This window comes from Trachemys scripta, chromosome 4, assembly GCF_013100865.1.
Source record: "Trachemys scripta elegans isolate TJP31775 chromosome 4, CAS_Tse_1.0, whole genome shotgun sequence".
NCBI lineage: Eukaryota > Metazoa > Chordata > Testudines > Emydidae > Trachemys > Trachemys scripta.
Window position 1 is genome coordinate 140,251,194 of NC_048301.1, and position 21,222 is coordinate 140,272,415.

Consider the following 21,222-nt stretch of genomic DNA (forward strand, 5'->3'; position numbering starts at 1 on the left):
GGGGGGGAGGGGAGGGCTGGGCTGGCAGGGGCTGCGGGTCGAGAGTGAGTGGCACCGGCAGAGCTGGGGGGGCAGGGCTGGGCTGGCAGGGGCTGCGGGTCGGGAGTGAGGGGCACCGGCAGAGCTGGGGGGGCAGGGCTGGGCTGGCAGGGGTTGCGGGTCGGGAGTGAGGGGCACCGGCAGAGCTGGGGGGGCAGGGCTGGGCTGGCAGGGGTTGCGGGTCGGGAGTGAGGAGCGCTGTCACTAACTAGCCCTTGTTCTCCCATGTCCCCAGTCCCACTGGCCGGTCTCTCTGGTTTGCGACGTGCCCGGAGCTCCCGGCCATCTGTCCGTCCTCAACAGCTCCTGCAAGCTCAGCCCCCCGGCCCTGCGGGAGAGAACGAAGGTAACGGGGGGTGTCCGTGCACTGAGCGCGCCCGGTCTCGGCACCCCATGTCTGCGCCCTGCACCGAGTCTCACCCTTCTCTGGTCTCCTCCTGCAGGTTTTCCTCCGTCTCTCTTTCCACGTCTCCTCTGTCACCAGCTGGGGGGACAACCCAGCCTCCTTCACTGTCCGAGCTGCCTGGTGCGTTCCTGGCTTGGGGGAGGAGCAAGGGAAGGGACCCCACAGTGTGTCTGGGGGAGATGGACGGGAAAGCCAAGGGAAAGGGGTATCCCCACACGCATCCTTCCACCTTCCACCTTCCATCCATCTCTCCTGCCATCCATCCATCCATCCCTCTCCCCTGCCACCCGTCCATCCATCCATCTCCCCCGCCATCCATCCCATCCATCCGTCCATCCATCCCTCTCCTCTGCCATCCATCCCATCCATCCGTCCATCCATCCATCTCCCCTGCCATCCATCCATCCATCCATCCATCCCCAACACGTCCATCCATCTGTCCATCCCCATCCATCCAATCATCCCCAACACGCGTCCATCCACCCATCCATCAATCCACCTCCCCTGCCATCCATCCATCCGTCCATCAATCCACCTCCCCTGCCATCCATCCATCCATCCATCCCCAGCACATGTCCATCCATAACACACGTCCATCCATCCCTTGTGTGTCCAGGGTGCCTGGGGCAGCCCACACTGGGAATGCCAAGGTCAGGGCAGGCTGCAGAAGGGAGAGCAGCTCCTCCCAAGACTGGTGGGTTAGACTCCCCAACCCGTTACACACGGTGCTCCCTGATCCCCCACACTGGTTATCGAGAAGCTGAAAAAAGCAATCACACAGCCCCCTTTACTGCATTCCAGTCTCTGGTTCCCAACCAGCACCTAGGTCCAGTCCAGCGAGAAGTTATCTAAAAACTCTGCTCACTCTACAAAATGTTCTTCTGACCCTAGGCCAGCCACATTGCCAGGTCAGTGTTAGGTGGATCTTACCCAAAATACCAACCTGCCGGCCAATCCTTTAGTCTGTAAAACTAACGGTTTGTTAGAAAAGAGAGAACAGGAAGCGCGATGTGAAATGGTAAAGCCCTCAGAGACCTACAGCGATTTCCAAGTCCACAGATCAGGTTGTTAGCAGCGCTGGTGAGGTTGCTGGCTAGAAAGTCCCTCTGGAGTCACCCACAGCTGGGATGGGTCAGTCAGTCCTTGCTCAGAGGAAAGTGACTCCAGAGGTGGGAAGCAGGATTGGAGACAACATAGAGAAGCTGCAGCTGCATTTTTCTCTCCTTTGCCATGCGGCTCGTACATCCTCGTCCCAAACACGAGCTCACAGCACATGGGCATGGAGACGCCTCGCAGCCCCTGTCCACAGGCCTGTCCTTACATGTGCTGCGGGCTCCTAGGTGCATCCCTCGGCGTCTCGCCATGGGTCCATGGTACAGCTGACAACCCTTGATGGGCCATCGAGCAGGCCAGGCCGTGCTGCTGCCAATCTGTCCGGGGGTGTCACCCAGACACACAGCACAGGTTTGGAAATACAGAGACACCGCACCTACCTGTAACTCACCGTACAAAGGTGATGTACGCCTATAAGCAACATCATCATCCTTGGCAAATCATGACATTTTCGCTGACACCGAACATGGCATCTTTGCGCAGATTCCTCGCAGTGATACAATACTGATAATCACACAATACGTCTCTGACGTATTCCACACAGTGTCACCCCTCCAGCCCTCCCTCCGCCCCCCAACACACGTCTGTCCATCCCTCCTCTAACCCCCCATCCCTCCACCCCTCCAGCCCTCCCTCCGCCCCCCATCACACATCCGTCCATCCCTCCTTTAACCCCCATCCCTCCACCCCTCCAGCCCTCCAACACACATCCGTCCGTCCCTCCTTTAACCCCCCATCCCTCCACCCCTCCAACACACATCCGTCCATCCCTCCTCTAACCCCCCATCCCTCCACCCCTGCAGCCCTCCCTCCGCCCCCCAACACACATCCATCCGTCCCTCCTCTATCCCCACATCCCTCCACCCCTCCCTCCATCTACCAACACATGTCCGTCCGTCCCTCCTCTAACCCCCCCCCATCCCTCCATCCCTCCCTCCGCCCCCAACACATGTCCGTACGTCCCTCCTCTATTCCTCCATCCCCACCCCCCACTGCCTCTGCTCCCCTTTCCCTCTCGGCACACAGATGTTTGCCAGCTGTGGGGGGAGGGGTCCCCGGCCCAGATGGGGTGGGGCTGTGCAGGGGTGAGGGGCAGGTCCCACCATGGGGCTGAGCCGATCCAGTTTTCCCTCTTTCCCCTGCAGTCAGAACGAGAACGGGACCTTGGCGGACAACGCAGCCACGCAGGAGCTGCCGGTTCTGCACCCAGTCGGGGTCGTCGTGACGGGGTACCACCCCCCGATTTCCCCGCATCCCCTCCTCCCTTCCCCCTCCCCACTCCTCATGCCCCAGCAGGCCCCTTTCCATGGGTGGGCTGGGGTCAGCACAGACATTGACGCCCCCACGTCTCCCCCAGGTTGGAGTCGAGCACCTACGTCAGCGTCTCGTCGGAGATGCCGGAGCGCCGCGCCATTGCCCACCGCTACCAGGTGACGGAGCCGGCACGTCGGCTGAGACGGGCGGGGCTGAGACCAGACACGCTCGGTGCAGCGATATCTATGTACACCGAGGTCCCATCTTTCTTCCCCTCCTTTAACTCCGTCTCTCTTCTCCCCCTCCCAGGTGCAGAATTTGGGGCCCCCTACTGTGCCCGTCGCTGTGACCTTTGAACTCCCCATCCGGGCCGAACTTGGCTTCATCTGGGACGTATCCGTGAACCTCAGCGGTGGGGTGAGTGGGATGGAGGGGAGTGGGATCTATGGGGTTGGGAGCCAGGACTCCTGGGTTCTCTCCTTGAATAACCTTCTCTATTCCCTGGTAGGAACAGGAGTTCACATGCACCCCACCCCTGACGCTCCGAATGGGGATTGCAACCCAGACCCCAAAGGAACCAGTGACGGTAAGATCAGAGCTGAGATGCAGCCACTTCTGGGGCTGGGCACATGGGGACCCCTCACCTGGTGCTGGGACATGGCCCCTCTGGGTGGGTGGTGGGGGCTGGGCACATGGGGACCCCTCACCCTGCGCTGGGATGCGTCCCCTTTGGGGGTGTGTGTGTGTGTGTGTGGGGAGGCTGGGCACACGGGGACCCCTCGCCCAGCGCTGGGATGTGGCCCCTCTGGGGTGGGGGAGGGGGGGCTGGGCACACAGGGACCCCTCACCCTGCGCTGGGATGCGTCCCCTCTGGGGAGGAGCATCTGTCTCACCGCGCTTTGGGACAGGTGGTGGAGTCTGACTCTGGTTCCCTCTGCTCCCAGCATGGGTGTCTAGGGGCGTCTGTCTGCACCCGGGTCCGGTGTCAGGTGGCCTCTCTGGCCCGTGGAGAATCCCGCAGATTTAACTTCTCCGGGGAGCTGTACAGGCCGGAGGATGGCGCTAAGGTACGTCCGGTGGGGGGCGCCCGCTGCTGGAGCGATGGGGCCATGGTGCCCCCCGCTGTATCCCCCCTTACCCCCCCTCTCTGTCCGTCTGTCCTCCAGCTGGAGACCCGCAGGCTCCAGCTCCGCAGCGAAGCTGCTGTCAGCATCGACGAGACCAAATACTTCCAGATCCAGCCCGAGGAATTCCAGTATAGCCAGGTACCGGGAGCCCGGACACCTGGGTTCTCTCCTGGCTCGGTGGGGGCGGGGTCTGGTGGGTTAGGGTTGGGAGCCAGGACTCCTGGGTTCTCTCCCCTAACTATGTCTCTCCTCAGATCACCACGGAGGTAGAGTTAATTTCCCATTTCAACCCGGTCCCGGTGATTATTGGCAGCTCCATTGGGGGCATCCTGCTTCTCGTCGTAATGGTCGGGCTCCTGTATAAGGTGCGTGTCCCCTCCCCAGCTCTTTGGCTGGCCTGACACCGGCCTGTCTGTCCGTCCGTCAGCCGCCCTCCGTCTAACACCCCTGCCCCCCTCTTCTCTCTTCCCCAGTTTGGCTTCTTCAAGCGGAATCGGCCCATGACCCCGGAGGAGACCCCAGGAGCGGAGCCTGTGTCTGGGGGCCTGCAGGGAAACGGGGCCCCACCAGAGCCCACCTCTGCACAGGGATCCACTGACCCCGAGGGGGTGTCATGACACTGTGGTGGGGGGGGCTGTGAGCCAGGACTCCTGGGTTCTCTCCCCATCCATGGGAGGGGAGTGGGGGCTAGTGGGTTAGAGCAGGGGGGCCTGGGAGCCAGGACTCCTGGGTTCTCTCCCCAGCTCTGGGAAGGGAGTGGGGGCTAGTGGGTTGGGGGGGGCTGTGAGCCAGGGCTCCTGGGTTCCCTCCCCATCCATGAGAAGGGGAGTGGGGACTAGGAGTTAGAGCGGGGGGGGCTGGGAGCCAGGACGCCTGGGTTCTCTCCCCAGCCGTGGGAGGGGAATGGCCACATTTCTGAAAGTGTTTTTGTCTGATTATTTTGTTCCAGTTTCTGTTCTGCGGTTTTCTGTTTTTAAACCAGAGGAAAAAAATCTTTGTCAGAAGCCAGAGACAAAACTGCTTTGTTCACTAATTCCTACCATGAACTCCTGTTTCTATCACGCACACGGCTTCGTTGGCGCATAAAGGGACCAGGGGACGATTACTCCGATCTCCCTTCGCTGCAGAGCGTTTGGGCAATGGAGCTGCCGGGCCCGCCACTGGCCGCTGGGTTTAGTATCTGATTGCGCAGTGCAGGAACTCGAAAGCGTGAAAGGCCCCAGCAGATCCAGGCTGCGGGCTCTGCCCTGCCCCCTTCACAGAGAGGAAAGTGGGGTTCAGCTCCCCCAAAGCCAACTCACGCCTAGCTGCAGCCTAATTACGGTCGTCTCCCAAATTCTGCAGCAAGGTCACACCTCAAACAGGTCTAAAATCCACACGCTGCGTCAGATCGACCTGAACATTGCTGTGCTGGAAGGAGGCGCCAGGTGGAATTTGGGGTGCAAATTTGGGGTTGATTAGTCCAGGGGTTCAGGAGATACAGCCCCCCCAAAATTGGCCTGCTTTGGATAGACTTTAGGGTGCGAATTTGGGGGTCTAGTCTAGGGGGTTTGGATTGTTGCCCCCCAAAAAACCTTGGCCAGTTGTAGGCACTGGCTAGAATTTGGGGTGGTAAATTGGGGTTCTGTAATTAAGGGGTTCTGTAGATCCTGCCCCCCAAAAATCTGCCAGGCCGGTAGTAGGGACTGGATATCATTTGGGGTGCAAATGTCCAGTGAGCTAATCCAGGGGGTCAGGAGATACAGCCCCTCCCCTGACAAATGCCCCATCTTGAAAATGTTCGGGTTCTCTGTGTGTTTTCTCGGGACGATCCACCGAAAACGGGTCTCCTGTGAGTCGCCCGGGCCTGAGCCAGCGACTCTCTACCAGAGCTGGCCCCGGGAGCCAGGGTTTGGGAAGCCGCTGGCCTTTCGCCCGGCTGTCCCCGTGTGCCAGGCGCTGAGATTACGTCAGAGCCGCAGGGTGGTTGTGGGCAGCTGCTGAGTCGCAAATGTGGCAGCGCCCGACCGTCGCTCCCCCGCCCCCAAATGACCAGATCATGAACCAGGCTGCGGACGTGGCCGGCGCTGGCCAGCGGGTCCCGGGATCTGGAGGGGCCGCGGGTGCCCGGTGTCGTGCCAGCCGGGGTCGAAGATGGGATGGATGGGGGCGCTGTGGATGGGGAGCAGGCGGATCGGAGCGTTGGGAGGACCAGCTCCTCGGGCTGGCGCTGACAGTCTTCATGAAACTCCCGCGTTTCACCTGCTTCCCATCCGGCGAGATCCCCAGCAGGGGATGGGCCGTGGCTGGGTCTAGGGTTAGACCCTCCTTCGCTGGGAATGGTGGGGGGTGGCGGGGGGAGGTCACGCTGGGTTTATGGGGCTGTTCGCCACCTGCCCACCCCTTGGCAGGGGCCACACGAATCCCGCCTTGGAGCACCCCCAGCAGGGTCCGGGTGGGATCGTGCTTGGGGGGAGACCTCCCAGGGGGCTGCAGGGACTAGCATGAGGGCAGACTCCACCCCGGGCAGTCAGGGCTGTCCCCAGTGCCCCAGCTGTGTGGCCGTTCCCCAGCTGCCCTGCACCAGAGGTGGCTGCATCTCAGTGCCAGATGAGCTGTCCCTGTGCGGTGTTGTATGTGGCTGTTCCCCAGATGTCCTGCCCTAGAGGTGGCTGCATCGCAGCAATTTTGCACCCCAAGTCCCCGCTTTGTGCATCTCTGTTTGCAGTGGGTAGGAAGGGGAACAATACGGGGGGGCGTCTGTTTGGGATGAAGCCAGCAGCTGGCTGGAAGCAGTAGCGCCCCCTGGTGCAGGAGAGAGGCCGTGTGATACAGTAATGTGCCCAATGAACCACCCCGCTGCTAAGGAGGAGGAGTCCTGGCTTGATCCCCTGACTCCAGCTGTGATCGGTTACCCCGACGGGTCGTTCAGAAGCACCTGGGGTGGGGGCAGATATATTGGGGACATCCAGTTTACCTGGGGAGTTATTTGGGGAGAGCACTTTATTCACACTGGTACTGGAGTCCTCGCGGTGGGCTGGGAAGCCCTGATGCAGCCATCTGGGAGCCGACTGACGCAGCGGAAGGATCCATCTCCTGGAAGAAAGCGATAGGGATGACACAAAGAATTGCTCAGACAGGGAGAGAGAGAGAGAGAGAGACGGCTGTTCTCATCTTCCTGGGGATAAATCCAGAGTGACTCCGGATCCCACCCCCCAGAGTAGCCAGGCCCCTGGGGGGTTGGCGAGGCTGCGGCGGGAACACTGCACCCAGTTCTGGGGTGCCCCGTTGATAAAGGATGTCGCCAGACTGGGGAAGGGGCAGAGGGGAGCCACAGAACTGAATCGGCGACTGAAGCGGGTTCGTTTGCGGAGCTCGGCTCTCGGAAGGACGCCGGAGAGGTGGGGTGATCGCGGTGGAGAGGGACCTCCGCGGGGAGGAAGAACCAACAGCTGGACGCTAAAGCCTGAGCTATTCAGACAGGAAATCAGGCGCTGGATTGTTAACAGGGCGGGTGACTGGGACACACTCCCCGGGGATGTGTTGCACCCTCCGTCGCTAGAGAGCTTCAGGTAAAGACAGGAAGCCCACTACGTTTCTGGAAGATGATGCAAGTCACTGACTTCAGTAAAGTGGGAATGGGGTGAAATTTGCTGGCCAGTGGCCTGTGTTTCCTGCTGGGTTCTTCTGGCCTGAGACTCAACGGCTCTGGATCTCAGGCCGACCTTTCGCCCTGAACTCGGACTGCCATCCCCCTGGTTTGCAACAGTGAGGTGAGGAAGTGGCCTGTCCAGGAGGCTGGTCCCCGGGTGATGCTGTTACACAAGTCGCCTGGCAGAGGAGGATGTGGGCATGGCAGGAACGCTGCAGGACTGGATTTGTGATCATGTCTTTGGGAGCAGCAGGTGCATTGGCTCCTGACATCCGTGAATCATTTGATTCTTAGGGTAGATTTCTGGGCCCTGGGCCCTGGCGTTTCCAGGCCTGTGGGAAGTGGGCCAATAAGATCTGAGAAAATATTCAGACTCTACTGTGACGATGTGGTACTTTTCGGTCATATTTCTACGACACCACTGCATGCCTCAGTTTCCCTCCGGACTTTGCACGGCTAGCCAGTGGTCGCAATGAAGGTTAAAAAGCTGAGGCAGGAGCCATGAGAGGGGTGTGCGCCATGTAACCATCCGGGGTGGAATGACTGGCTTGTTACCGGAGTAGCCGAAACTGGCCCAGAGCAAGGGAGGAACCGGAGAACCCAAAGGGAGCCCAGAGGCTGAGCGGGTGACACCTCCCTGTGGGAAATGCCGGCAGGGCCGAGCACGTGAATGCAGCCTGGGTCGGCAGGAAGGGGAGACGGGCTGGCTTCTGAGAGACCCAGCCGCTGTCACCCAGGGGGCTGGTGACAGGCTGTGATGCCAGAACACCAGGGATGTTGCCTCCAGGGGGAAGCAGACCTGAAAGGCTCCGAAATCTGGTCTTGCTCGGCCACGGGGTCTACAAGGAACCGTGGAGCAGCCTGTGGCCCGTAGAATCTATTGCGTGGGGGAAAGGCGGGGTGGAGATTAAAGGAGGGGTCTCGGGAGGAGACAGGGATAGGTGAATGGGAGGGGCGATAATGAACATGCAAGTGAATAATGACCCCCAAAGCACTAAACAGACCCCAGCTGAGATCAGAGCCCTTATTGTGCAGTGATGGGGAGAAAACCCAGGAGTCCTGACTCCCAGCCCCCACCCTGCTCTAACCTACCAGCTCCCACTCCCCTCCCAGAGCCGGGATAGAACCCAGGAGTCCTGGCTCCCAGCCCCCCTGCTCTAACCACTAGACTTCCCCCCCCCCCCCCCCCCGAGCTGGGGATAGAACCTAGGAGTCCTGGCTCCCAGCCCCCCACTCCAATCCACTGAATTTGGCCTCAGCAGTATGCAGTGGCAGGGAGTTCCCCAGGCCAAGCTCATGCTGCGCGGGAAAGGCTTCCGTCAATGCCCCCTAGTTCAGGTGTCATAAGAGAGGGAGAACAGCCCCCCCCATCTGTCTTTTCTATTCCATCCATTTGTGGAGAATGCCGGGGAGGGGAAAATACCATTTTAGGAACACTAGGGGTGACTCAGTTTCCCCACCCACTGTGTATAGCTACCCACTAGGGTAAGTATCAGAGGGGTAGCTGTGTTAGTTTGAATCTGTAAAAAGCAACAGAGGGTCCTGTGGCACCTTTAAGACTAACAGAAGTACTGGGAGCATAAGCTAACGTGGGTAAGAACCTCACCTCTTGCATCTGAAGAAGTGAGGTTCTTACCCACGAAAGCTTATGCTCCCAATACTTCTGTTAGTCTAAAGGTGCCACCGGACCCTCTGTTGCTTTCCACTAGGGTAAGTTCTTCTCTGGGGCCAGGGCTAGGTGTTGGAAGTCTGGACGCAGGCATAGGTTGGTATGAATCACCGATCAGATCCAACATGTGAGTGAAGATTATGGGCGACTCAGGGCCACAGACATCAAGAAAACCTTGGCCACTGGGGCAGCTGCTTCTGCCTCTGTAGCCTGTCCTGGGCGTTCCCGGGTCACAGTCCCGCGGAGCAGGAGACGACTAATTGTCCTGCATGACAACAGCCCCCACAGTGGATTTTCCAACACCCAAATGATCTTCCACGGACCAGCAGCAATCCGGCCTCGTGAGTTTCCACAGTGCGATTACCACTGGCGTATCCACTGCCAGGGCAGCTCTCGTTCCGGCGTCCCTGTGCGGGAGGGTGGGGTGAGCGCACTGCCCAGTCTGGGAACGTGACTGTGCACATCCGAAAGCTCTGCGGCCGCTGCTTGTCGGCCCACGCCTGCATCCTGATGCGATCATGTCAGTCAGGGCTTGTTTCTCGGGCTCAGAGGTGGTGCGTCACCATCTCCAGTTGCTCCGGGGATGCTGCCAGCACCCTTGAATTTTTTTCGTTGTGTCCCTCAGCAAACTGCCCTTGAAGGAATCACCACGTCCCCCTTTGTCAGGGCTCACCCTGCAGGGCTGCAAACACCAGAGGATCGCTGTCCTGTATCTGCCACTTAACGTTCACAGGAACAGTGAAGACCTGAGCAGGAGCCAAGCTTCTTGTGGAGATGGTGGCCACCGAAAAGTGCAGCCCAGGTTGGGGAATCTTTCTAAAAAAGGTGTGAGAGTGATGTGTGTGTGTGTGTGGGGGGGGGAATGCTTATGCTGCGATCATTACAGCAAACAGGAAAATTCCACCCACTTTGGTGGACATAGTTGATTTCAAATTCCAAGGCTTGTCTCAAATTGAGCTGATTTGACTGACAAGAACTAAGCTGATCTGGGGATGTTGTTGCCTCTATTTCATACCTAGCAAACACACCTCCACGGTAATCCCTGATTTAATCATTAACAATTTATTACAATTATCTTTTGCACACGTGCAATTAACGAGGTGACACCCATTCCCAGAACTGACAATCATATCAGCACTGAACTTTGGAGTTATTTAGCCAAAGGCTGTTGCCACAAAGCAAGAATCTTGCTGCAGGAATTTTTCAAAATTAACCAACAGCATCTAGTTTTGTTCTCGTACAATCAAACTAAGTTTCATGTGAAATGTTGGCAGCCCTCAGAACCCACATAGAATATCTTGAGGCCACAGTTGCTGCCTCAATTACATAAAGACATGACGTAAAGGAAACATTGTAGAGTGGGCCCATCTCAGAACTGGCCGCTCCCATACTCCAGGCAAGGAAGATGCTCTCTTGATGGGCAGTGACCTCAGTGAAATGGTGGATCACACTCCCTCAGATGGGACCCACCATCAGATATAGGTACTAGGGGCTGATCATATCTCATGCACTGAGGAAGCTGTTCCAGACAGACAGAGGGGACTTCAGGATCTCAGTATGGAGCTGAGAAGAGGTTGCAAAGAAAAGATGTGTGATGCCAACTCTGTTTTTCTTGAAGCCCCAGCTCTGGAGTCATGTGATGGTGGGAGAATCTCACTTGTTTCCTCCCACTTCCTAACTAAAAGCTACATTTCTAGCCTTCTGAGATGTGCAGAAGAAATTGAAAACGTGACTCCCTAAAGGTTCAAAATCCAGAAGGCAAATATAAAGAACCCCAAATTAATTATTTTTAAACCACCGCCTGCTGTTAATCCGATCTCATGACATTTTAGTTAGGTACAAGCTGAGATCACAGCCGGAAATTTCATTAACTCAATGAGGTGTCATGCCAAGGAGCGAAATAAACACACCCACAATAGTGGCTCAGAGCAAGGGGCTTTCAAAGTGCAGTGACTGGCACTAGTGTAAGTTCAATTTCTTAGATTCCAAGTCACACTTCCCCCCATCCCCATGATCATCTAGTCCGAGCTCCTGGGTCACACAGGCCAGAGAACGGCTGTCCATTCATTCCTGGTTGAACTGGAGCAGAGCTTTTAGAAAAACATCCCGTCTTGATTTAAAAACTCCCAGCGAAGGAGAACCTGCCACAGCCCTTGGGAAGTTGTTTCAATGGTTAGTTCCCCTCAATGTTATAACTTTGTGCCTTATTTCCAGTCTGAATTTGTCTAGCTCCAACTTCCAGTCATTGGGGTTTGTCAGACCTTTCACTGCCAGACTGAAGAGCCTGTTATTATCAAATGCCTGTTCCCTGTGCCAGTAATTATAGATGGGGATCAAATCACCCCTTAACCTTAAACTAAACAGATTGAGCTCCTGGAATCTCTCACTCTAAGGCAGGTTTCTAACCCTTGAGTCATTCTCGGGGCTCTTCTCTGACCCCGCTCCAGTTTATCACCAGCCTGCTTGAATGGTGGCCACCAGAACTGGACTCAGGATTCCAGCAATGGTTGCAAAAGGGCCAAATCCATAGGGAGAATCACCTCTCTGCTCCTACTCGAGACTCCCCTGGTTAGTGGTTAAACCCCACATGCAGAACCCTGGCACAGAAAGATCATCTCTCTTCCCTTCTCCCTGCCCTCATCTTTCCACCCCTCCCCCACTCCCTGCAGTGCCTTCGCTTTCACTTTCTCCTTACGGGAAGTCCAGGCATGAGGTGAATCATTAACTCTGGCAGTTCATTTCCCCCTCAGGTCGGATCAGGACACCCTATTGCCTGCAGTGGGGTCATTTCCCAGCCCACGGCATAGGAGATATGGGCCCAGTGACTTCAGCTGGGTCCCTCCTGATTCACCGTGGTCTGAGGCAGACAGTCATTGCTGAGCTGCGGTTCTACCCACCCCACGGGCTCCTCCCTCCTCTTCACAGCCACCTCAGGCCCATCCCTAGAGAGCCAGTGGGAGATCCATGCTGCCTGGGCCTTAATGTCTCTGTAATCTCTACTGTGTCCCTATTCTCCAGCTCCCCAGGTTCTTGGTGGAAAAGGTAAGTCTTTAAGCACTGTGTCAATAAGGTTTCCCCCCACCAATGTGAAGAAAACAGCCCTTTGTTTATCAGTATCTTCCATAGCTTTCAGAGTGGTAGCCGTGTGAGTCTGTATCAGCAAAAAAACCGAGGAGTCCTTGTGGCACTGCATGCATCTGATGAAGTGGGTTATAGCCCACGAAAGCTTATGCCCAAATAAATGTGTTAGTCTCTAAGGTGCCACAAGTACTCCTTGTTTTTTTTCCCATAGCTTTGAACATTTGCATAAAGATATGGCTCAAGTCTCTGAGTACATGTAAAATCTTCCTCTTTTTTATTGAATTGAAAACTATGTGTACGGCCATATGCAGCTATTTTATCTGTACTCTCCCTCCTATTTATTTATTGAATCTCATCCTTGTCACCAACTTTGTCTGTTATGTTCCCGGCACACACAGAGAGATTAGATCAGAACAGAAATACCATGGGAAGACTGCAGCATCACCCAACTTTACTGCTTAGAATCCACAGCAATAACACAGAATTACCAAACACAGAGAGAAAGAAAACAGACTGCTCCCTAAGGCCAGGAGACACAGCTCACCCCGTCTTGCTTTACACTGGCTCTTCTCAGACTGACTCTGAACGGACGCTTTGCTAACAGCACACAAACATGCCGGCCCAGCTATATACTAACGACAGCTCTAAACACAGAATAGGGTCAATGACAATAGAGGGCTCAGCGAGTAATTAATGGGATACGACCCTATTCCAGCACTTCCTTCCCCAGGGATGTGCCCAGGCCAGGACCCGGATTCCAGGGTAGGGCGTGTGGGGACATAATGTGCAGCACAGCGGGCGACGTACCCTATGGAAAGCCCCAGCATCCAGGCTGCAGCCCCCCTTCCTGCTGCTGTTCTGCCCGGGTCAGGGGGCTCAGGGAAGTGCCAAGGCCTCCACTCCCAGCCAGGACTCATCAGGGGCTCCCCCGTGGAGAGGAGATGCAGGCGCTGCTGCCTGTGACATCCTGTGTGGGCAGCAAGTCCCCGGCTGCAGGGCCACCACTGCTGCCCTCTGCTCCAGCCCCATCACCCTGGCTGCTACCCCTCTTTGTACCCTTCCCTACCTGCTCCTAGCTACACCCTCCCAGTTCCCGCCCCGCTCCTCGCCCCCCCCCCTTCCTGGCTCCCTCACGGCTCTGGCACGGTTAATTAAGGTACTTCCTAACTTATGGGTTCTTGACTCTGCACCTTAGGGTCCTTTCCTGTTGTTTTCTCAGGGCTGAGCTCCTGTCCCACACTGCTCTGCTAGGACCTCTCAGGCATGACTCACAGTCCCAGCTGTTATTCCTGCCCTGGATCAGGAGTAGCTGGGAGCTCTTCCCACAGGCAGTGTCCTGCCCTGGTCCCTGAAGGGGACAGGCCGTGTGTGCTGTTCTGCAGTCCCCTCAGCCAGCCTGGCCTGCCCTGGGGCAGCAGTGTTGTCTAATGGGGCCAATGAAAGGCTGTAACCAGCTGTTTTCTTCTTTCCCCATAGTCTGTAGGGGGCCAGGAGACGACCCAGGCCGACCAGGCTAATCTCCTGGAAGAGGTGGGAGATGTCCCTAAGTGGCTGGAGGCCTCAGAGGAAACCCAGGGGTGGCTGGAAGAGAAGAACCGAGGGCTGCTGGGGAAGGTGGGGCAGATAAGGAACAAGAAGCTACTGCTGAGGTGGGTGAGGTGAAGATGGAGATCTAAGACCAGAAGTGGGAGCTGAGAGCCATGGGGCAGCAGCAAGAGCAGGAGCTGAAGGCCAGAAACAAAAGTATTACGGTAGTGCCCATCAGCCCCAGTCATGGACCAGGCCCCCATTGGGCCAGGCACTGTACATTATGGATTGGGGTGTTCTGGTAGCACCAGTCATGGACCAGGCCCCCATTGTGCCAGGAGCCATACTGTATATATTAGGTATAGTACGGTAGTCTCCATTCATGGCCGAGGACCCCATTGGGCCAGGCATTTGTATGAAACAGAGGCAGCGTGAGAGTCCGAGTGACTCCTAATCAGATGCCTTCAGAAAACCTCAGCAGGTGATGCCCGTCTGGGACAGCAGGGGGAATGGATCGGCCATGAGTCGGGGGCTCCCCCCAGGCAGGAAGGGGTGCAAACAGGAGAATGTCCAGGAGGCGACATGGATCTCCCATTGGCTCTCTAGGGACGGGCGTGGGGTGGCTGTGAAGCGGAGAGAGGAGCCCATGAGGTGAGTAGAACCACAGCTCAGCAATGATAGTCTGCCTCAGAGCACGGTGAATCAGGAGGGACCCAGCTGAAGTCACTGGGCCCAAATCTCCTGTGCCATGGGTTGGGAAATGACCCCACTGCTGGCAATAGGGCCGCACGGTCACAGGGCTGAGGGGGAAATGAACTGCCAGAGTTAATGATTCACTTCATGCCGGGACTTCCCGTAAGGAGCAAGTGAAAGCCACGGCACTGCAGGGGGAAGGGGGGGGGAACAGGGTGGAAAGATGAGGGCAGGGAGAAGGGAAGAGAGATGATCTTTCTGTGCCAGGGTTCTGCATGTGGGGTTTAACCACTAACCAGGGGAGTCTCAAGTAGGAACAGAGAGGTGATTCTCCCTATGGATTTGGCCCTTTTGCGACCATTGCCGGAATCCTGAGGCCAGTTCTGGTGCCCACCATTCAAGCAGGCTGGTGATAAACTGGAGCGGGGTCAGAGAAAAGCCACGAGAATGATGAAAGGATTAGAAACCTGCCTTAGAGTGAGAGACTCCAGGAGCTCGATCTGTTTAGTTTAAGGTTAAGGGGTGATTTGATCCCAGTCTATAAGTCCTGGCATGGGGAACAGGAATTTGATAATAACAGGCTCTTCAATCTATTAGACAAAAGTCTAACAAGCGCCAATGGCTGGCAAAAAACAGGCTGCTCCCTAAGGCCAGGAGACACAGCTCACCCCGTCTTGCTTTACACTGCCTCTTCCCAGACTCACTCTGAACGTACACTTTGCTACAGCGGCCCAGCCTTCAAACAGGACCAGAAAACGCCCAGCCCCCCTCCCCGCCACTGCTTTCTTAAAAGTGACAGGCTGCAATTCCAACCCAGTCCCTAGCACCCCACATTAGGGACCCAGGAAAGGGGAGGTGGGGCTGGGCGTCATATTTGGGGTCGGGAAGGAATTTTCCTCCAGGGCAGATTGGCTGAGCCTCTGGAGGTTTTTCGCCTTCCTCCGCAGCATAGGGCAGGGATCTCTAGCAGGAGGGTTTCTGCCGATTGAAGTCACCTAAAACAGGATTGGGGACTTCAACAGCAGAGTCCAGGGAAGGGGTAGGGACGGTTTTATGGCCTGCAGCATGCAGGGGGTCAGACCAGATGATCATAATGGTCCCTTCTGACCTTAAAGTCTATGAGTCTATGAGTCTATGAGCTCTAACCTCCTGCTGGGGGGACCATGGTTTTGTTTCTGGTCCTCAGCTCCTGCTCTCACTGCTGCCCCATGGCTCTCAGCTCCCACTTCTGGTCCTAGATCTCCATCTTCATCTCACCCACCTCAGCAGTAGCTTCTTGTTCCTTATCTGCCCCACCTTCCCCAGCAGCCCTCGGTTCTTCTCTTCCAGCCACCCCTGGGTTTCCTCTGAGGCCTCCAGCCACTTAGGGACATCTCCCACCTCTTCCAGGAGATTAGCCTGGTCGGCCTGGGTCTTCTCCTGGCCCCCTACAGACTATGGGGAAAGAAGAAAGCAGCTGGTTACAGCCTTTCATTGGCCCCATTAGACAACACTGCTGCCCCAGGGCAGGCCAGGCTGGCTGAGGGGACTGCAGAAGAGCACACATGGCCTGTCCCCTTCAGGGACCAGGGCAGGACACTGCCTGTGGGAAGAGCTCCCAGCTACTCCTGATCCAGGGCAGGAATAACAGCTGGGACTGTGAGTCATGCCTGAGAGGTCCTAGCAGAGCAGTGTGGGACAGGAGCTCAGCCCTGAGAAAACAACAGGAAAGGACCCTAAGGTGCAGAGTCAAGAACCCATAAGTTAGGAAGTACCTTAATTAACCGTGCCAGAGCCGTGAGGGAGCAGGGGGGGGGGGCAGCGAGGAGTGGGGCGGGAACTGGGAGGGGAGAGGTAGGAGCAGGCAGGGAAGGGTGTGAGGGTAGCAGCCAGGGGGCTGGAGCAGAGGGCAGCAGTGGTGGCCCTGCAGCCGGGGACTTGCTGCCCACATAGGATGTAACAGGCAGGGGCGCCTGCATTTCCTCTCCACGGGGGAGCCCCTGACTGAGTCATAGAATCATAGAATATCAGGGTTGGAAGGGATCTCAGGAGGTATCTAGTCCAACCCCCAGCTCAAAGCAGGACCAATCCCCAACTCAATCATCCTTTAAAAATCTCTAAGGATGGAGATTCCACCACCTCCCTAGGGAACCCATTCCAGTGCTTCACCACCCTCCTAGTGAAAAAGTTTTTCCTAATATCCAACCTAGACCTCCCCCACTGCAACTTGAGACCATTGCTCCTTGTTCTGTCATCTGCCACCACTGAGAACAGCCGAGCTCCATCCTCTTTGGAACCCCCTTTCAGGTAGTTGAAAGCTGCTATCAAATCCCCCCATATTCTTCTCTTGTGCAGACTAAACAATCCCAGTTCCCTCAGCCTCTCCTCGTAAGTCATATGTGATCATTTTTGTTGCCCTCCGCTGGACACTCTCCAATTTGTCCACATCCCTTCTGTAGTGGGGGGACCAAAACTGGCCACAGTTCTCCAGATGAGGCCTCACCAGTGCCGAATAGAAGGGAATGATCATGTCCCTCGATCTGCTGGCAATGCCCCTACTGTGAAATTATTGACATAAACTGGGACTATATAGATCATTGTTGCAACCAAGGTCCTGTAGTGGCACCCAAATCTTGTATAAAGGGGGTCAAATGAGGGGTCTAAGACAAGGTTATGGTTTACTGGTTATGATTATGCTGTCTATATGTGTGTATCAGTTTCGTAGTCGAAGTTATGAATATTGGCTCTATACTGTCTGTATTTCAAACTTATGCTGTGCTTCTGGGTGACATCCCAGACAAGCTGGGATTAGCTCTGCCTAGCCTGCTTGATGGCCCATTAAGGACCATCAGCTATACAATGGACTCATTGACAGAAGGCAAATATGCCTTCAGACTCAGCAAAGTATGCAGGGACTGGCCCATGTAACTCGACTCAATTTTGCTGTAATTTTCCACAGTAAGAACAAAGAGGTGTACTTACACCTGGAAAAGACTATATAAGGCTGATGCCTCATCTCCATTTTGTCTTCAGTCCTGCTTCATACCTCTGGAGGGACTTTGCTACAAACTGAAGCTCTGAACAAAGGACTGAGGACCCATCCCAGTGGGGGATGTATTCCAGAGACTTGATTTGAACCTGCAGTTTATTCTATCGCTGCTACAAGCCTGAACCAAGAACTTTGCCATTACTGTATGTAATTGATTCCATTTAACCAATTCTAGCTCTCATCTCTATCTTCTTCCTTTTATGAATAAACCTTTAGATTTTAGATTCTAAGGGATTGGCAACAGTGTGATTTGTGGGAAAGATCTGTGTTGTATATTGACCTGGGTCTGGGGCTTGGTCCTTTGGGATCGAGAAAACCTTTTTGTGTATATTGGGATATTGGTTTTCATAACCATTTGTCCCCATAACGAGTGGCACTGGTAGTGATACTGGAAAACTGAAGTGTCTAAGGGAGTTGTTTGTGCGACTTGTGGTTAGCCAGTGGGGTGAAACCAAAGTCCTCTTTGTCTGGCTGGTTTGGTTTGCCTAAGGCCTTGTCTTCACTTACCGGAGGGTCCGGCGGCACGCAATCGATGTTCTGGGATCGATCCTGGAAGTGCTCACAGTCGGCGCCGGTACTCCAGCTCGCCGAGAGGAGTACGCGGCGTCGACGGGGGGAGACTTCCGGCCGCGTCTGGACCGCGGTAAGTTCGGACTAAGGTACTTCGAATTCAGCTACGTTATTAACGTAGCTGAATTTGCGTACCTTAGTCCGAAGTGGGGACTTAGTGGGGACCAGGCCTTAGAGGTGGAGAAACCCCAGCCTTGGGCTGTAACTGCCCTGTTTTAGCAATTTGTCCTGAATTGGCACTCTCAGTTGGGTTCCGCCAGAAGTGCATTGTCACACCTACTTATACAGCCCAAAATGCCGTTAGCCTTCTTGGCAACAAGAGCATACTGTCGACTCATATGCAGCTTCTCCTGTAACCCCTAGGTCCTTCTTGCAGAACTGCTGCCTAGCCACTCGGTCCCTAGTCTGTAGCAGTGCATGGGATTCTTCCGTCCTAAGTGCAGGACTCTGCACTTGTCCCTGGTGAACCTCATCAGGTTTCTTTTGGCCCAATCCTCTAATTTGTCTAGGTCCCTCTGTATCCTATCCCTACCCTCCAGCGTATCTACCACTCCTCCCAATTTAGTGTCATCTGCAAACTTGCTGAGAGTGCAGTCCACGCCATCCTCCAGATCATTAATGAAGATATTGAACAAAACTGGCCCCAGGACCGACCCTTGGGGCACTCCGCTTGAAACCGGCTGCCAACTAGACATGGAGCCGTTGATCACTACCCATTGAGCCCGACGATCTAGCCAGCTTTCTATCCACCTTACAGTCCATTCATCCAGCCCATACTTCTTTAACTTGGCGGCAAGAATACTGTGGGAGACTGTATCAAAAGCTTTGCTAAAGTCAAGGAATAACACGTCCACTGCTTTCCCCTCATCCCCAGAGCCAGTTATCTCCTCATAGAAGGCAATTAGGTTAGTCAGGCACGACTTCCCCTTGGTGAATCCATGCTGACTGTTCCTGATCACTTTCCTCTCCTCTAAGTGCTTCAGAATTGATTCCTTGAGGACCTGCTCCATGATTTTTCCAGGGACTGAGGTGAAGCTCACTGGCCTGTAGTTCCCCGGATCCTCCTCCTTCCCTTTTTTAAAGATGGGCACTACATTAGCCTTTTTCCAATCATCTGGGACCTCCCCCGATCGCCATGAGTTTTCAAAGATAATGGCCAATGGCTCCGCAATCACATCAGCCAACTCCTTTAGCACCCTCGGATGCAGCGCATCCGGCCCCATGGACTTGTGCTCGTCCAGCTTTTCTAAATAGTCCTGAACCACTTCTTTCTCCACAGAGGGCTGGTCACCTCCTCCCCATGCTGTGCTGCCCAGTGCAGCAGTCTGGGAGCTGACCTTGTTCGTGAAAAGAGAGACAAAAAAAGCACTGAGAACATTAGCTTTTTCCACATCCTCGGTCACTAGGTTGCCTCCCTCATTCAGTAAGGGGCCCACACTTTCCCTTACCTTCTTCTTGTTGCTAACATACCTGAAGAAACCCTTCTTGTCACTCTTAACATCTCTTGCTCGCTGCAACTCCAAGTGTGATTTGGCCTTCCTGATTTCACTCCTGCATGCCTGAGCAATATTTTTATACTCCTCCCTGGTCATTTGTCCAATCTTCCACTTCTTGTAAGCTTCTTTTTTGTGTTTAAGATCAACAAGGATTTCACTGTTTAGCCAAGCTGGTCGCCTGCCATATTTACTATTCTTTCTACACATCGGGATGATTTGTTCCTGCAACCTCAATAAGGATTCTTTAAAATACAGCCAGCTCTCCTGGACCCCTTTGCCCTTCATGTTATTCTCCCAGGGGATCCTGGCTGGGAGCGGAGGCCGTGGCACTCCCCTGAGTCCCCTGACCCCGGCGGAACAGCAGCGGGGAAGGGGGCGGGCTGCAGCCTGGATGCTGAGGCTTTCCATAGGGAGCGGTGGCCCTCAGTGCTGCACAGTATCTCCCCACACGCCCTACCCTGGCTGCTCGGAGTTCTGGGTCACACCTAAACCCTAGTGTTCCCCACTACCTCCCGCACAGGGCCCGATCCGTTAGGTGTGCTCAGAGCTGACCCAACCCCGCCCAAATAACAGCTGGGGTGAGTAGATCAGGGATTTCTGTTGGGGGGACAAGCAGAAGGTGTGGGTGAGAGAGAGAGAGATTTTTCCACTTTCTGGGCTAGTCTACCCAGAGGACATATGGCCATTCTGAGAAAGGGAAAATTGTTAGTCAAATGAGGAAATTTAGATGCGGGGGGGAAAGTCAATAACTTTGCCTAATTACAAGTGAATGTCTTGAAATGTACATTCAAAAATATCCTGCCTTGCAGCTATATATACACACAGAGTTAAGCTTGCCCGGGGACAGCACGTGTCCTTTCAGAACATTGAGTTCAGCAAAACTCAGACTTGTGCAAACCAGGAAATACTGAGTTAAAGTAAATCTCCAACATAACCTTAACTCTGCCCTGCCCCCCCCCTCCCCCCGGAGCTGGCAATAGCCTCTGGAAATGATCCACATGCCCTGTGGCTGTGCTCACTGGGTTAGGTGGTGCTGTACTGAATGGGGGAGGGAGAACATGGAGCCGCTTGGCAGAGCTGCAATTGTGATGTGAGGAGATCTGGGGGCCCTGCCCCTCTTGGTGTGTCTGAACCCCTCTCTCTGCCCCCCGTGTGTGTGATGAAAGGGAAGAGGCTGTGTTGTGCAGGCTGTGGCTCTAGCAGGGCATAGGAGTGTCTTGCCCGGGCGATTGTCAGCAGCGAGGTGAGTGATGAGTGAGGTCTGTGGGTTTAATGAAGGGGGAGCAAGAGCAGGGTGTGAGAGGCATTGTTGTGCACATACAGGGGAAGGGGGTGTAAAAGGGGAGTACAATTAGCAGTGGTGGTATCCTTTCTGTGCACAGGCAACGTTTTGAGTGCAGGTCCAGGGCAAAGGCAGGGTGTGAGTGTGGGCATGGGAGATGCACTGGCGCATCCCTCAAAGAGCAGGGGCGGCAGGTCTGTATAACTTTTTGTGTTGCCCAGAACATGACAAGTCCCGCCACCATACATGCCTAAGGCTCTGGGAGGGAGTTTGGGTGGGGGAGGGGGCAGAGGTGCAGGCTCTGGG

The 21,222-nt window shown here is 55.4% G+C and overlaps 1 protein-coding gene across 1 annotated transcript in view; it reads left to right on the top strand.

Moving 5' to 3' along the window:
- LOC117876242 (integrin alpha-X-like) overlaps positions 1-4,614 on the top strand; it is a 17,059-nt gene extending 12,445 nt beyond the window's left edge. Inside the window, exons 13-22 of the mRNA XM_034768196.1 lie at positions 275-385; positions 483-565; positions 2,704-2,787; positions 2,916-2,988; positions 3,122-3,229; positions 3,321-3,398; positions 3,757-3,879; positions 3,979-4,077; positions 4,194-4,304; positions 4,413-4,614. Of these exons, the coding sequence (XP_034624087.1) occupies positions 275-385; positions 483-565; positions 2,704-2,787; positions 2,916-2,988; positions 3,122-3,229; positions 3,321-3,398; positions 3,757-3,879; positions 3,979-4,077; positions 4,194-4,304; positions 4,413-4,556 (1,014 nt within the window). The 3' untranslated portion in view covers positions 4,557-4,614. The remainder of the gene's footprint in view (positions 1-274; positions 386-482; positions 566-2,703; positions 2,788-2,915; positions 2,989-3,121; positions 3,230-3,320; positions 3,399-3,756; positions 3,880-3,978; positions 4,078-4,193; positions 4,305-4,412) is intronic.
- Positions 4,615-21,222: the final 16,608 nt, after the last annotated feature.